Source organism: Perissodus microlepis, chromosome 12, assembly GCF_051167445.1.
Source record: "Perissodus microlepis isolate ML-2025 ecotype Zambia chromosome 12, ASM5116744v1, whole genome shotgun sequence".
Lineage (NCBI taxonomy): Eukaryota > Metazoa > Chordata > Actinopteri > Cichliformes > Cichlidae > Perissodus > Perissodus microlepis.
The window spans coordinates 2,886,968-2,902,679 of NC_140472.1; the positions used below are offsets into that span (position 1 = coordinate 2,886,968).

Consider the following 15,712-nt stretch of genomic DNA (forward strand, 5'->3'; position numbering starts at 1 on the left):
CCCAGTGCTAGAAACTGAAAATCTTGTACAATTATGATGAGTTATTTTTTTTAAATCTAAACCCAAATTCCTCTTCAGTTGCTATGATCTGCCTGCTGTATGTGAAGGCACATGGAGCAAGTAGCAAGGCAAGACAGACCTGCAACAGCAATCGCCAGCTCATGTACGCATCAGCAACTGCGTGTATACATGTGTTAACCAATATGTGCTACCAAGCCAAGCTGCTATGACCGTAAGACGCCATCTTTTGTTTGCAATTCAGTCAGCAACCAAATGGTAATTGAACACATTATAGGAAATCTTTACCTACTTAGCATTACAGCACAGGCAGGGCCAACACAGGCACATTTCAGCACATTAAAAAAAACTAAACTAAACTTGTCTACAACAAATAGCATGAAGCTAGGCCGACAAAAACAGCAGGCTTCCCAGAGCTGTGCTGGGGCCTCTGGAGAAACCACAACACTGTCATTAACAGTTACTCTCCTCATAAACGCACCAGCATCAGCTGGAGTTATAATTGCCCCTGCTTCTCCTGTAATCTTATACCTTACCTGCTGTTACTGTCAGACACCTTCTCCACTGAGGGAGACAGAGATAGTGAGAGATGGAGGGGGAGGAGGAGCTATGGTGCATATGTGTGAGTGTGTGTTGTGAAGCTGGAAGCACGGTAGATGTTGCTTGTGTACTGTCAGATACAAGTTAGGATATGCAAGGGGGTGTAGTGAGAGAAAGGAAAAGGAGAAAATACATGCCGGAAAATCAAATGAGTGTGTGTTGCTGAATGAAATCCCAGGAGCAAGGCTGAGGGGCTCCGATGGAGGGAAATCATGTTCTTTTCGGTGAGTGATTAGAAGACGAGTGGCAGAACATGACCTACTTAGTCTAACTTTTTTTGAAAGGTTCTAGAAATGGTATTCATGAAGGTAGAGTTAGAGAGGCAGGTAGGGGGTTTGAACCCTAATGGATTCATAGAAACATTAACAGTTAGAAGTAATAATTGCCACGGGGTGTTTGTGAATATGGAATAAAATTCATTTCCTGACCTCTGAAGCTCTAACCAGGGTTGGGAGACATTCTCTCCTTTGGCTTTGCAAACAAAAATATGAATGCATATGATTCTACAGACATGAAAGGTTAAAATGTAAAACAAAATATGAATTAAACATCATCTGATGCCCGCTAAAGGCTATAAGAGGAGGTTTTAGTACCTTTAAAATGAGTCCACAATGTGTGGTAGGACATGTGAAAGCAGAAAGAGCTGGAAAAATGCAAAACAAGAAAAAAAAACTGCTTTCTCAATATCTGTGACTGAAAATGGCAAAGCGTTGTTTCATTTTTCTGCCCTATTACAAGCCCATAGTGGAAATCCACCGAGGCTGTGAAAAAGGAACACTTTAGCTCTGCTGCAGAAATGGGCCTGCCTCTGGCTCTTCTTAATTTCAGGCTTTGTTTGTGCAGCATTTGGGAGCTCTTATGGGTTTGTGGGAGACCCGCAGGCCTTTTGTCTCATCAGTAGAGGTGGTTTCTGCTTGGCGCCTGCAGCGATCTGTTGGCGTACGCCTTTTGTTCTACCTCTCCATGCAAGATTTGGCCACAGGTCGCAGATTACAGGCAACACAGCCATCACAGGTACACTGCTGTTTGTTTGCCCTACAACAACAGTTAGCGCTCAGGAGAGTCAGACACAGAATCTCAATATCAGCCAAAGAACGGGCGGCGTTCTATGAAGAAGTAAGCGTGAAGAACAACCAAGCACAAAAAAAAGAGAAGTGTCCTTTTTTCCATGATGGTTCGGCCCAAACTAAAACGCTTATCTCTGAATTTTCTGATGGACACTGGCAAAGCACTGCTGCAAAGCTTCTTTAAATGACATACTCTAATATTACACTAAATTAATAGGCTGCAGCAAGATAAATCTCTATGATTTATGATGTTCCCTCCGGTGTATAATCAAGTTGAATGTGAGAGGGTGAGAGAGTAAGACAGAAGGAGATTGGGAGGGACAGAGACAGAGCTTTGGTTTGGATTGAGACACAATAAAAAGAGCTCTCCCCTGCACAGCTGAATGGACTGGTTTACTTAGCTTTGAATGAAAGTGTGAAACAGTCAGCCATAGAAATCAGTGGGTGCTGGGTTTAGCAGAAGGAGAGAGATTAAAATACCAAAAAGTTCAGTGTGCAGTGTGCCATGAAATATGACATATGGAAGTGCCAAAAAAGAAATAGCAGACCCCCCCCCCCCCAATTGTCTATTTCTTTTGGATCCATGAATTCCACATAAGGATGGTTTATGGGAATATCACACCTCTATGGAAGTCTCATCCCACAATCCACAGGAGGCTTTCTCTCCCTCCTGCCTGCTTCTGGGGGGCTGCCATCATATTCATTCCCCATTCCCAGATAGATGTTTGTAATTGGAGCTCTAATTTATGATCGGGCCTTGGTGCAGGATAATGATATGGAGCATTGTAATTTGCTGATGCAAATTGTACGTTATAATGGGGAGCCATAAAAGCCCCAGCAACATCTCGGAGACTTGCCAAACACCCTGAGCGTTCATTACAGCCCTCATTAAAACATCCACGTCGGCAGTGGGAGCTCTTACAAATGGAAGGAGCATGTAATTGCTGCTTGATTGTGGTATATGTAACATATGATAAAGTGGAATTACCACTCTTTTTTCTGCAGTGTTAGTGAAACTTAATGGGGAAAAAGGCTGCAGTAAACAAATCCTCAGAGCGTTGTTTGATTGTTACATTATAGGGCTATTTGTTTAAAGTGGGGCAGGTGAGTTAGGGGACAGTGCATCCAGGACAAACTAAGAAGGATGATAATCAAGCTTGGGCCTAGGGGGGATAAAAGTAATGTTGTTACCCATGAGACTGTGGGTTTCATTTGGAATAACTCCAGCTCCAACTTACAGCTACAAGGCCAATAACATAGAGCTGGGAATACATTAACTGGATTTCATATAAGAAAAGATCAGTATTGTTCTTTTTTATTACGGGGCACCAAAGTCATCAGCACTGCATCTGCTTTAAGAATCGTGGAACTGGGCCGCAAAAGGTTAGAATGAACCATTGAAGTCACCACTGGTGAAAAAAATGTTTTGTTCTAATGCCAGTTTGGCGTATTGGGGTAAAGAGTTTAGTCTAGTAGTTGATCTCAATTCAGTCTTAACGAATGGGGTATGTGGAACTTTGTGAAGCCGAATGTCCCAACTTTTGGGCAGCTTTGAGAGCAATTAAGAGTTCATACAAACAACTAAACTGTGCCGTCTTTTACATTTTTATATTTTTATAAACATTTTAAGCCCAGTCAACACTAATTCACAGTGTCACTTTTTTATTTAAATGACCGCTTCCGTTTTTGTTTGGTGCCATTTTAAAGCGTCTCCTTTAAAAAACCTGAACTGCACTGCTGAAAATGAAGTTTCCCTCCTCGACTCTGAGTGATAGCGGGCCTCTATCATCACGGCTCTGTGTGCTCAGCCACTGGAAAAGGATTTTCAACTGCACCATTCAGCCGGGGCCCAAGAAGCCTGCAGCCTTTATCAGACCGGTTGATTGATGTGTTGTGGGCCCTGCTGTGGTTAACAGCAATTTTTATCTGTTGCTAGCGGCAACAGCCCAGGTCCCTGGTGCGTAGAGAACAGCAGGGCCCAGGATCTGAAGCCGGACCGCACACAGGGATAAACAAATAGATTTTTTAAGGCGGACAGCCCTCATAGAGCGACCACTGACAGGCAGCGCCCCACCCCAAGGCCAATAGAATGTCAGGCCCCCAGCCCACTCCTGCTGGGCTCTTGGTTTCCTTCACTAATTTTCACCATGTGCAGAGCCAGTGGTATGGAGAGACCTGCACACCCCACTGGAAAGAGGCGCGGTGAGAAAGACCGAGTGAGGGAGGGAGAGTTATGTACAAAGAGACAGACAAGATGCTCCACCTACTGCAGGTGAAGACGCCAGAGTATATTAACAAAAAAATCTTGTTTCAAAAATTAAATTCAAGCTATAATTTACATCCAATTTCCTTTGAGTTGCTGTGTTTAGCATTAAATCCAGCAAATCTGTTTTACTCTGTTAAATAAAGCATGGAGCTTTTAATGGCTCCTACTATAATTAAGTGACATAATCCTTGTATTTGATAGAGATCTTGCGATAAGCTCTCGTCACTCAGACAAACAAGTGCATTTGTCACAACGTGGAGGTCGTGAATGCCAAATCAATTAAAAGAAGATTGTTTAAGAAAGCACACATGACTGGGACTGCTCTGTTTAGAGTGTACTCATTTAGCGTTAAATATGATTATGACAACCTGAGCACGGGGAAATGAAGAACGGGTGTGTCTGAGAGCTCCAAATATTCTTATTCGACACAAACACTTCAGCTAAGGTTTGACTCTCTGACGTAGCGGAGATAAACCCTCCCAATACAGACTAGTTAGATTATACTGTCACAGACAAAACCTGCATGGATTTATCGTCAAAGAAAACATGAGCTGTGGCTTGGCCTTGGGTGGTTTCAAAAGGCGTGGGGTGGGTGACTGGCGCTTAATCACTTCATCTGGAAGAAAAGAGCGGCGTGTTGTCTTCTTGGGCTTAGCTACAACATCTCCCCCTCCAGACAATAAATGTAACCCAGGGGTAATGACAGGCTGGGCGGATCGTTGAAGTGAGATTTTTTTTGACATTTTCCCGTTTCTTGCAGCACGTATCTCTCAGGTGCAGATGTTGGACTCTTTATCGAGGAGCCCCTGAGAGGATGATAAATCGCCAGAGCCCAGACCCATCTCCACTGGAACAACAATCAGGTAGCAGCACCGGAAACAAGGAACAGATTTTGTCTCCCAAACATAGCCAGGGCTATAATGAAGCCTGCACTAAGCAGACAGAAGAGAGTTGGACTGATAAACAATTCCATATCCAGTCTTCCACAGCGAGCTAGATAGCAAGTCTCATTCCTGCTGCTACATATCAATGCTGGACTCAGTGCTCCGGAGATTAATCCTCACCCTGAAATGCGATGGGTGGGACAGAGGGTTGTGGGTTTTTATCTCGTATCTTGTATTAATCTCTGTCTCTCTTCCACAGCATGTCTTTATCCTGTCTTCCTTCTCTCACCCCAACCGGTCGCAGCAGATGGCCGCCCCTCCCTGAGCCTGGTTCTGCCGAAGGTTTCTTCCTGTTAAAAGGGAGTTTTTCCTTCCCACTGTCGCCAAAGTGTTTGCTCATAGGGGGTCATATGATTGTTGGGTTTTTCTCTGTATCTATGAAGTGCCTTGAGGCGACTTTTGTTGTGATTTGGCGCTATATAAATAAAATTGAATTGAATTGAAATTGAATTGGGTTTTAGCAGGACAGGTGCAGCCTTTGCAAGACTGCCTGTCTTTCAAATGCATCAACGGGATAAACAAATTCTGTTCAGATTAATAGTTAACTTTTAATAGTTTTATTACGAAGCTAAATGCTACTGTCTGTTTGTGTTGTGTAGTTTGTGCTGTGTGCATATAAAGAAGGTATGTTCCCGTTTCCCTTATCAAAGACAATTTGAACAACTAGAAATTGCATGAAAAATGCACGACTTAGAAAACCTGCAGTGTTTTGCTCCACTAGGTAAAGGCATTTATTGGTATCATTTAGCCATGTGATAGTATTTACTTCTTACTCTTCCATTTTTCTTTAAGTTTTATCTGAAAAATAGATTTAAAAAAAAAATCATACCAATGTGAAAACCTGTGTCTTAAGATTTCCGTTTACAAAAACACAGTTAGTACAATTAAACCAACAGCTAATGTGTTTTGTAAGCAACAACCAAAGCATTTAAAGAGAGCATTAAGGTATTTGGCATATCCAAAACACTCCTTATGCATGAGTCTGGCACTAAAATGCAGGAACGTCCTCTACGTTCTTCTCTAAACCAATCAGTCGAGGCCATTCAAGCCTTACAGGCAACATAAGAAGAAATAATAATAATAATAATAATAATAATAATGGATTGCATTTATATAGCGCTTTTCAGGGCCCTCAAAGCGCTTTACAATTCCACTAATTCCAGAAAGGGAATATTCCATATGTCTTCCAGAAAGACATATGGAAGCATATCGGAGCATAAACTCCAATAGAAGTAAAAGACAAAGTGTCAGGAAAGATTCACTTTGTTAAATCTTAGTGACTTGTGACAGATAACCGGACCGTGTACACCAGCTTGAGTTTTTATTGTGGAGGAGCAAAAAAGCAGATAGCGATGACCGCCAGAGGCCAACTATTAGATAGCTCTTCCGTGCTATCAGCGGCCAGTAGCGCAAAGTTGCCTTTGAGCTAGCCTCATTGACCCTCCCCTACTCATAACCAGGCCTCCGCCCACATACGTAGCCTCTTTTTTTCCAGCTATAACACTATATCAAGCCCCTGGTCTTTTCCTCGCCCTACTCCTCCTCCTCCCATATACACTCAGTCTCTGCTGGCAGTTCCCCAAAGCCCCCTGACCTCGCACCCCATGTCTCTCCTTCCAAACCATCATGCTATAAAGCCCGAAGCACTCACAGATAAGCAAACCCCAGAAATCATGCAGGCCCAGCAGCAGAGCAGATTGAGAGTCAGAGCTCAGTACCCAGGAGGTGCCTGTAGGCTAGAAACGCTGCAGATAGCACCACTGGATAGCTGGAGTGGGGAGCCAGACAACATGAAACTTCCTGCCCTCGTTACTGGACTTTCCTTTGCTTGCACAATGCCCCTGCCTCCCACACAACCACCTCCACGCCAACTCCACCTCCATTTTTGCCCTCTCTCTCTCCCTCTGTCTCTCTGATCCCCTCCTTCTTCCTTTCAGATAAAGAGAGGGCCTCGTTCCCTGCCGACTCAAACTGACAGCTCGAGCCAAAGGGCTCCACAAGCTTTTTTGGAAGGTCTTGTTTGTTTTCATCCATCTGTGAGCATGCAGCCACTGGGGAAAAGGAATGTGACATGTTCTATTAAAACAAAATAAAAAAGAAGATCGCGCAGAGATCAATGTCTTCTGAAGTTGAGCTTTGTTCAGTGCTTTAACTGTAGTCCTTTGAGGCAGATTAAGGCTGACAAACCATTTATAGTTGTTTTGTTTGCCGAGATGATTGCTTCCAAGCTACAATGAGAACTGCCATATGCCACTCATCAGCTAAAAGTAGCACACTTTAAACAACGTTCCTCTTATGAGTTTCCCTTTAAGGAAAGGACATAAAGGACGACCGCTTGTCTGTATTATCCAGAGACTACACACATCATTGAAACAATGGGAGGGGAAGAACACAAATTTACGGTTCGAGAATGCACTGGGGCAAGGCAACAGATGCTTTCGGGGGATAAAAATAGTCCTGTAGTGACAATTTGTGAGCTAGTTTATGTTCAAAAGGTTTGAGCTGATGTTTTCTTAGGTGGCACTAAATAATCCTCTTGGGCACCTTTACCTTGAACAGGCGACATGTTCCAAGATTAAAAAATAACTCTCTAACTACCTCTTATTAGTACGCAGTCACTTCCAAAAGTCCACGGGACAGTTTTCCCTGTAACATGCATACGTGCAGCCTTCCTGCAGTGAAAAAATGGATTTATAGCACAAAAGCAAAAGTCTTTTTAAGCATTTTTTTCATATGTGTGAGCAGAAACATCCGTCACTGACAGTCACTGGAGGAAGATATAAAACTCTGACATCGAAATTGCAGCTCAGGCGAACAGCGCTGATCAATGCCAATAAAACGAGGCCCTTTTTGCCAAGGTAGCATAGGACACCTTCCTGCAATTTAATCAGTCAGTCAGCCAGAATTAATGTCCCTAATATCATGATTTCTCCATTACTCTATTTAACATAATTAAAATGTCGAGCGCCGGGGCCATAAAGCGGGTCGTTGGAGATTGTAATTCTGCCGTAAAGCTATGAAGCATGAAAATGTCACTTACCGAGTAGCCACGGCCTGACAGCGAGTGAGTGGAACTCTGTAGGGAGAGAGAGGAGAACAGGGATGACCTTTAAGGAGTGTTTCACTCGCTCACGCTGACATGATGAAGCGGCGTAGCTTTAATATCAGTATTCACATTAACCTTTTACCCGCCCTACCATGCACCCCACGCCTGCTCACTTTGCTGCCATTCATTCTGTTCTGAACAACAGGGGTAGCTGGTCTAAAAACAAAAAGTCCCATACTACAAATACACCGTGGAAAACATATGATTGTAGTCCAATGGTCCACATCTGTGTAAATACAACAGTGAGATTCTGGGTGTACTGGTCTGTCCTCATACATGTGAAAATTAAGTATCATTTATTGGTTTGAATTTAGTTCCCAGAGACGTCAACAGACAAATGAGAGGGACTCCATCACCTTCATCAGGAGATAAATTAAAAAACTATTTGATACAGGAATTATTTTATAGCTGAAGATTTTAAGTGTCTGTTTAGTGCTAAAAAACTCTTTAGATTAGGAAGAGCATCACAACAAGCATTCTTTGGATGACTGGGCAGATATTTCACCATCGGTAAATATGGTGCATAAAAATAAGAGCTAATTTCCAAAATCATAATCTTTCATAGCCTAACATTTTCAGTGTTCCCACCATGTTCATCTCTATAATAAATCAAGAAATCTCTGTATGCATGTGTGTTGTTTGAATTTCTCAACAACAGTCTATCAGGTGGTTAGCACGGTGGTTAGCACTGTTGCCGCACAGCAAGAAGGTCCTGAGTTCAATTCCACCATCAGGCCGGGGTCTTTCTGTGTGGAGTTTGCATGTTCTCCCCGTGTTTGCGTGGGTTCTCTCCGGGTACTCCGGCTTCCTCCCACCGTCCAAAGACATGCAGCTTGTGGGGATAGGTTAATTGGATAATCCAAATTGTCACTAGGTATGAATGTGAGTGTGAATGGTTGTCTGTCCCTGTGTGTTGGCCCTGCGACAGACTGGCGACCTGTCCAGGGTGTACCCCGCCTCTCGCCCTATGACAGCTGGGATAGGCTCCAGCGCCCCCCCCGACCCTGAAAAGGATAAGCGGAAGCAAATGGATGGATGGATGGAGTCTATCAGGTCCGACACGAACTTGTTGGGAAGGTGTTATTGTGGGGTCCTGCAGGTTAGGGTGAGGCCGTTCTATGTCATCATCCTTGACCTTTATGTTGATGCACTCTTTTGTGTCCACACAATGACACCATTTCAGATAACATAGTTTCTAAATAACAGCGCACTGTCAATGACATCAAACTTTGCTGATGTCAGCGTGGCTGCGACAACAGGCACTCACTAATAATAAAGGAATCCATGCATCAGTGTGTTCGCTACGTTTCTATCAACTTTTCTTCTAAGCAGCTTCAAATTTGGCGGGTATTTGAATGAGGGACGGTCTCTTTTCAGGGCCTTCTCCCTGTTGCTAGACAACAGTGATTTGTAACCTCACGATGTCACGATGAGGTCACGAATTCCCGTCACTAGATTTGTCACTCATTTAAATAACATGTCTTATATATAAAGCTCTATGAGCAGAAATTGATCTGTTGTCACAGATCAAAGTCATCAGGGTAACTACACACTGGAACATCATCTTTTGATGATGCTAACATTCTTGTGATAGTGGACAGAGTTACAAAAGAAAGAAAGTGTAAAAATTATACACAGTGCCCATCAATTTTATGAGGTCTTTTACTTGTCTGTGTTTTATCTGTCCCTTTTTTATTCAGGATAAATATCTCTTTATGCAGTAAGGAACGTGTTTCGGCCCATTTAACTCCTGTGCTTTCTAATGCAGTCCTCTAAATACTGAACAAGAGCAGTATGGAGGCAGAAAAGGCTTGGTTTTGTTCTGTTCTCTTGCTCTGTCTGTCAGCGCCCAGCACGAATACCAATCTCAAAATCCCTCCCTCCACTTCCACTTTTCACTGCTTTTATTCCTCTGTCTAGATTGGCAATTTCTCCCCCCTGGTCTCTGGAGGAGACTTTTCTGCTAGACCAATTTCATCCATAGGTCCACCTTCAATCCAAAACGACCTCCCCCACACCTTCACCGCCACTGCCTCCCTTGTTTTGCACCCTCGCAATGTCCCTCATCCATTCTCCCACACCTGCTCAAAGCATCAGCCCTTGTCAACGCCTGTGTGCCCCTCTGATTTGCAGGACGGCTCCTGTGGTGACGATTAGGGAGGAGTCCTGCTGCGAACCGGAAAGTAGGCTCTGTGGGAATCAAAAGGCTATTCCCACTCTGCTCAACCTTTCTGCTATCCTCACTACCGCAACCAGCGAGGAGGCCAGAGTATGGGGGGTAAGAGCCGAACGGAAGGCAAAAAAATCTGGATAAAAAAGGCCAAAAGCGTGTTTCAAGGAAAATGCGGTCTGTTGTTTATATGTGTGCGTGTTGTGAGTGCGTTAAAATGTGTGTATGTTCATGTGTTTGTGTGCGTAGGTGCATATGTGCATAGGTGGAGTGAGGCCAAGGCCATTTGGAATTAGCCTTACTATGTCGAGTTCATTCAACTTGCAGCATTCTGAGTAGAAAGAGAGGCTTATTTAAATGATAATGAGGGACAATCCATTGGATTTAGTGCTGGTGAAGGGAGAAAAAGAGGGGAGGGAAAGGGGGATCCATTAAAACGCCAGTGGTTCATAAGCCATAGGGTCGGCATACAGCTAAACACTCTCTCTTAAAAGCCATTATACATGGCTCTCAATGGATTTCTGCAGTGCTTAGGACTTCAAAAGGATTTAAGAACCCGCCCCAGAGAGAGAGAGTGTTGGGGGAGGGAGTAGGACAAGTATGTGTGTGGTGGCGATGGTGGTTGGTGGCGAAAGAGATGGGGCGGATGCTGGCGGCATTTAAGGGTTAACTAAACAGCCCCAGAGAAGAAAAATGTTACTAAATCCACCCCCTTATCCTCTCCCAATTTCCACGCCCCCTCCTCCACTCTTCCTGCAAAAAAAAAAAAAAGAAAGAAAGAAAGAAAGAAAGAAAGAAAAACATGGCGTTAAAAGGGGAGGGTCCTGTCCATCTTCCCCTAACCCAGACTATTGGTTTTTTACCGTTGCATGAAGGCCAGGAGGCGGGCCAATCACTACTAGTTGGACAATAATAAGAAAAAGGATGTGAACACGTATGCCCTCTGTGGCTGGAAAATAAGGTGGGTGGGTGGGTTTGGGTGCATGTGGGTGGATATGTTGGTGAATACAGTTTGGTTTTCGAGACCCCGACAGCAGCACAACTGCCACCCCCTCCTCTGCAGGACACAGTTACAGTGGAACCCACCCCCTCTCCCACCTCACATTTCCCTAATCCCTGCGTGGCTTAGTGCAGGGGCCCTACTGCACTGCAGGCACAATTACCTAGTCAAAATAAACAGATAAAGACCCGACCATGGCAATGAACAAACAGCATCCCCTGCATTTTTTCTTTTTTTTTTTTACCCCCTCACAAATTGATGCATGACTGTTTTTACAGGCAGGCGGGTGCGTCCGCATGTCGCATTTGTCTCCGTTTCCTTTGGCGGTAAGACAAGAGAAATCCATTTTACTTATTGCCAACGCGGCATCATTAGTTAAGAGCTCTTAAAGCTGGGGAACCACTTTGATGTGGTGGAGCATATTTTATGAAAATTAGCAGAGCTCTCAGTGCGGTGGTGGAGATTTCATGGAGCTGAAAAAGTAAGAAATATAAGGGAGACAATGACACGCTGTGTGTCACGTCCAGGCCTTCACCAGGTGGAATACAGCCAGCGAAGAAACACGCACGAAAAGATGGAAGGAGAAAAAGAAAGATAAAGACAGGCAGAGGAGGAGAGATGGATTGATATAGATGGCGTGGCTACAGCGATCAACGTCTGTGCACCATTTATTTGGCAGCAGATTAGAGAGACATGCCACATCTAACACCGTCGCCGATTACAGCGTGCAATTTTCAACCATGTTCTCCCCCCACCCCTCGCCATTACAGCAAGCACCACCACTTCCACCGCCCCCCCTTCGTTCATGCCCCCTCCTTCTTAGTGCTTGTCGCATATCCCTGTCAGAGCTGTCAACAAGCGTTGGGCTTTTATCTGACAAGCCCGCCTCTTCCTCCTGACTTTTTCATTAAAAGACAGCCTTTTACACAAATTCAAGAAAAACAGTGCGGAGGGGGGATGCATGAGAGAAACTGAGCAGCGAGGCTTAGAAAAAAGAAAATGAAGATAGGAAAAAATTAGGCTGTTTTTTTTCACGAGACTGAATTTTCGGTTGGAAATATGAATAACTTAAAACAATGTATTTAATAAGTTCTTTTAAATCTTTTTCCTTCCCATCATTTAAACCCTGCTGGAAAAGGAAGCTGCACATTTTTCTTCTCCTTCTTCCTCTCTTTCTCTCGCTCCTCCTGCTTTAGTCAGCTAAATGAACAGTCTGATTGAATTTAGTTAGGTTTGGGAGGCCTGCTTGACAGGCATTAGTTAGGAAGCATATTTCTACATTCATTTCAAATGAGCTGCTTGGGATTTTGCATAAATTCTCATTACTTCCCCTGTATTTAAATTGCATTATTTCATCCCTTATGCTGAACCAATGTCTGGTTTCCATTTTGCTTTGCCACCTACTCATCTTCTAAATGGGCTGGCATACGGATGCGGGCGCAGGGATAATTGGAACCGTTCCTTTAACTCGTTCCGTTCTGGGGTTGGTGAGGTCGACCCACACCTGGCTGAACCTGGTTATGTTTAAATTTAACTGGTCACGCTTCACGTAATGGCAAGTAAACTAGGTGATATTGTGTGACCAGTCCTTTCTATGTGCTGTTAACCAACTACCCTCAGGAGCTTGGAAAGAAAAGCATCTGGACTTCTTTAAGTTTTGGTGCAGAAGCTTTTCTTTCCAAGCTGCTTAGCCTACGATGACCTGGATGACCGAGAACCTTCAGAGACATATTAACCAACTAGCATTCTTCCCAACACAAAGAGGCTATCTGAGATTAGAGTTTGGGTCTCGTCTGTGGACTCACCTCACTGAGCTGCTCTTTGGAGTTGCTCCTGTGTGGTCGACTGAGTTCAGTCTCGTCCTCGCCAACTTTGACTGGATGAAGAGCCAAAGGTTTGATCTGCAGAACACACAAGACATGATGCCATCGTCTAAAAATGTAGTCATATAATCGACCATGCCACTACTTAAAGACACTGACTTATTGTATTTTTTTTTTCAGAAACAAATTTGAAAGCTGCAACAGCTTTTTGCTATAACAAGATGGCAAAGAGAAGAAGACTGAAATATTTACACAAACCAGAGAAAAAACAACAATTTAAAACTATCTTGTTGAGAGCTAAGTGTACTTCATAACTGTGGTGGGCGCACATTTTAGTCTCACCTACTTTATGTAATGCAAAAAACTATAGAAACCTCTATTAATATTCATGCCATCTAAAATTGTACAGAAGGCTGGGTTGTTGATTGCTGATTGCCTTCTATCGCTGCATTTTCCAATTCAGTGTCAGCCCATGCAACAAGATCTAATAACACCAAACATTTAATCACGCTAGAAAGATTTTAGTTGTGCATTAGCCAACTTTATATCTGACTGACAGAAATGACACACAAACACAATAATTGCAAAGAAGACCAAAGTAAAAAACAAAACAAAAACAATACATTGCACACAATGGTACATGAGAAAAGAATAGCAGAATTCTGATCTACCTGCAAATATGTGAAATTTATTAACCCTTTAAGACCTACCATAGAACCAAGTCCGCCAGAGCTTATGTTATATTTTTACATGCTGTAGTGCCATTTCTGGGAGCATTTCAAGTTGATATACATCAATACAACCATTATAGCCAAAATTTTAATAATATGTATGCATTAAGTGCATAGTAATTACATAAATTGCAAAAAAGTGCAATAAACTACAAAAAATTTGAAAATCGTTTTTGTTTTTTTAACATATATTTCTAGTTAGAGAAATTTAAGAGAAACTGTAAATACAAAAAAGTTGCACAAAATAGTTTCCCACCACAGGAAATTTATTTTAAGTGTCTTCATAGTTTTATTTTTGAAATACACCAATTTTTATATACTGCAGGAAAAACGAAAATAAATATTATAGTGCAAATTTGCAAAAAAAAAAAACAGCATATGCATCAAAATAAACTATTTCCAGCAGTGCAATATGAGTCCTAAGCATCCCAGAAACGACACAGAAAGTCATAAAGTCAAACATAACTTTTAAAAACACCAGTATAGGCTCATAAGGCCCTGATGGTAAAAAACTACATTTCTGCAAAATGACGTCACTTCCAGTTTTGGGCAGGTCATGGCGGACATGCGATAGTTCGCGCTGATGGACGTAGGAAGTGTTACAAACAGCTGATCGGATCGTCAAAGCGTGTTTCTGGAATATATGTTTTTGTTGCTGCAAGTGCTTTTTATGCAGTTTTTGCAAAGCTATATGTGGAAGGAAACTGTGACTTAGGACAAGCTGATGGCATAAGATGTAACTACAACTCCTCTGGTTTCATATGCAAAAAAAATTATTGCGCTAGCTTACGTGGTTGCAGTTCTACCAGGATTTAAAAATAGTTACACAAAACGGAGCGTGCCCGCTCCGACCGGCTTTAAAGGGTTAAAATACTTTTTCATTCACTTGGTTTCCTGTCAAACTGCACCCAGCAGTGGAAGTGGAAGTTTTTTTAATCATTTATAAAAAGTCTGTTAAACTGAGTCTTATATTTCAGATCATGTTATTTCCTCTAACTTAGCCGAATGTACTTTGAACCAGGTGACTATGTAAAGCACAGTTGATTAAAAATGGGTTCAACTGACCATGGAAGACAGTCTTTCAAAGGAAATACAATGAGTGTGTGAGAGTCAGTTTATACTTTGGTTAAATGCAAAATCGAACTGGCTGCAACAAAAACACCTGGAACGCAAAACCTCAATCAACAGGTGCTGGTCGCACCAGCCAGCATGGGTAATGCAGCAGGGCAAATTAAGTAAACACAACTGTGCTGGGTTTACTTAATTTAAGGGATCAGTGCAAATTCAGTTGCTCCGTGTTGAGTTTGACTGATTTATTTAACTATAAGTCTAGTCAGCATAGTTCAGCTTGAGTGAAATAACATTTCCTTCTTGATCACATACTGTACATTAGATAATGTGAGGGCACACCCGATCATACTTTGGGTAGGCAAAATTAACCAGGACAGAATAGCTATGACCTATAATATCCTTACCTTGGCTGAAAAATGAAAAAGCAAATAATATGCTGCTGGACTAAAATTCCAGTCCAGCCCAGTTCCTCAGTTAGCTCTAACAGCTCCATAAGCTAACTTTGAAAGGCCAGAATGACCAAGCAAAAACGTAGAAGTAACATGAACTATGAGTAGATAATACTGCAGACAATGTTGACATGTGTATAACATTTTAGAGAAAAAAAACTTCCTTTTTAGCACATACAGAATATCAAATAAAAGTTGATTTAATGTAAAATCATGGCGAAACCAAAACATGACAGCCCTAATGCTAACATGGATGCTTTGCTTTATTGTAGGCCATCAAGTCCCACAGTTGGTGTGCAACCAAATTCCCAGCCAGATGGGAGGTTGGCGAGCTAAGCAAGGAAGACTCTGTGCTGCTGCAGCATCAGCCAATCACAATGTCCCATGCTGCTTCCCCACCTTGGAGTACAGCAGCAATGGCCGCGGGGTGTAATCCATTTGACTAGCAGTTTGTGTGTAGCAGCTCC

At 42.7% G+C, this 15,712-nt stretch overlaps 1 protein-coding gene across 12 annotated transcripts in view; it reads right to left on the reverse strand.

Annotated features, from left to right (window-relative positions):
* The window catches only part of fbrsl1 (fibrosin-like 1), a 284,114-nt gene that overhangs the window by 140,516 nt on the left and 127,886 nt on the right, over nucleotides 1–15,712 (reverse strand). For all 12 annotated transcript variants that reach the window (XM_084947107.1, XM_084947106.1, XM_084947102.1 and 9 more), the window contains exons 3-4: nucleotides 12,977–13,072; nucleotides 7,936–7,971 (exon numbers count right to left, since the gene is read on the reverse strand). In XM_084947107.1, the coding sequence (XP_084803233.1) occupies nucleotides 7,936–7,971; nucleotides 12,977–13,072 (132 nt within the window). The remainder of the gene's footprint in view (nucleotides 1–7,935; nucleotides 7,972–12,976; nucleotides 13,073–15,712) is intronic.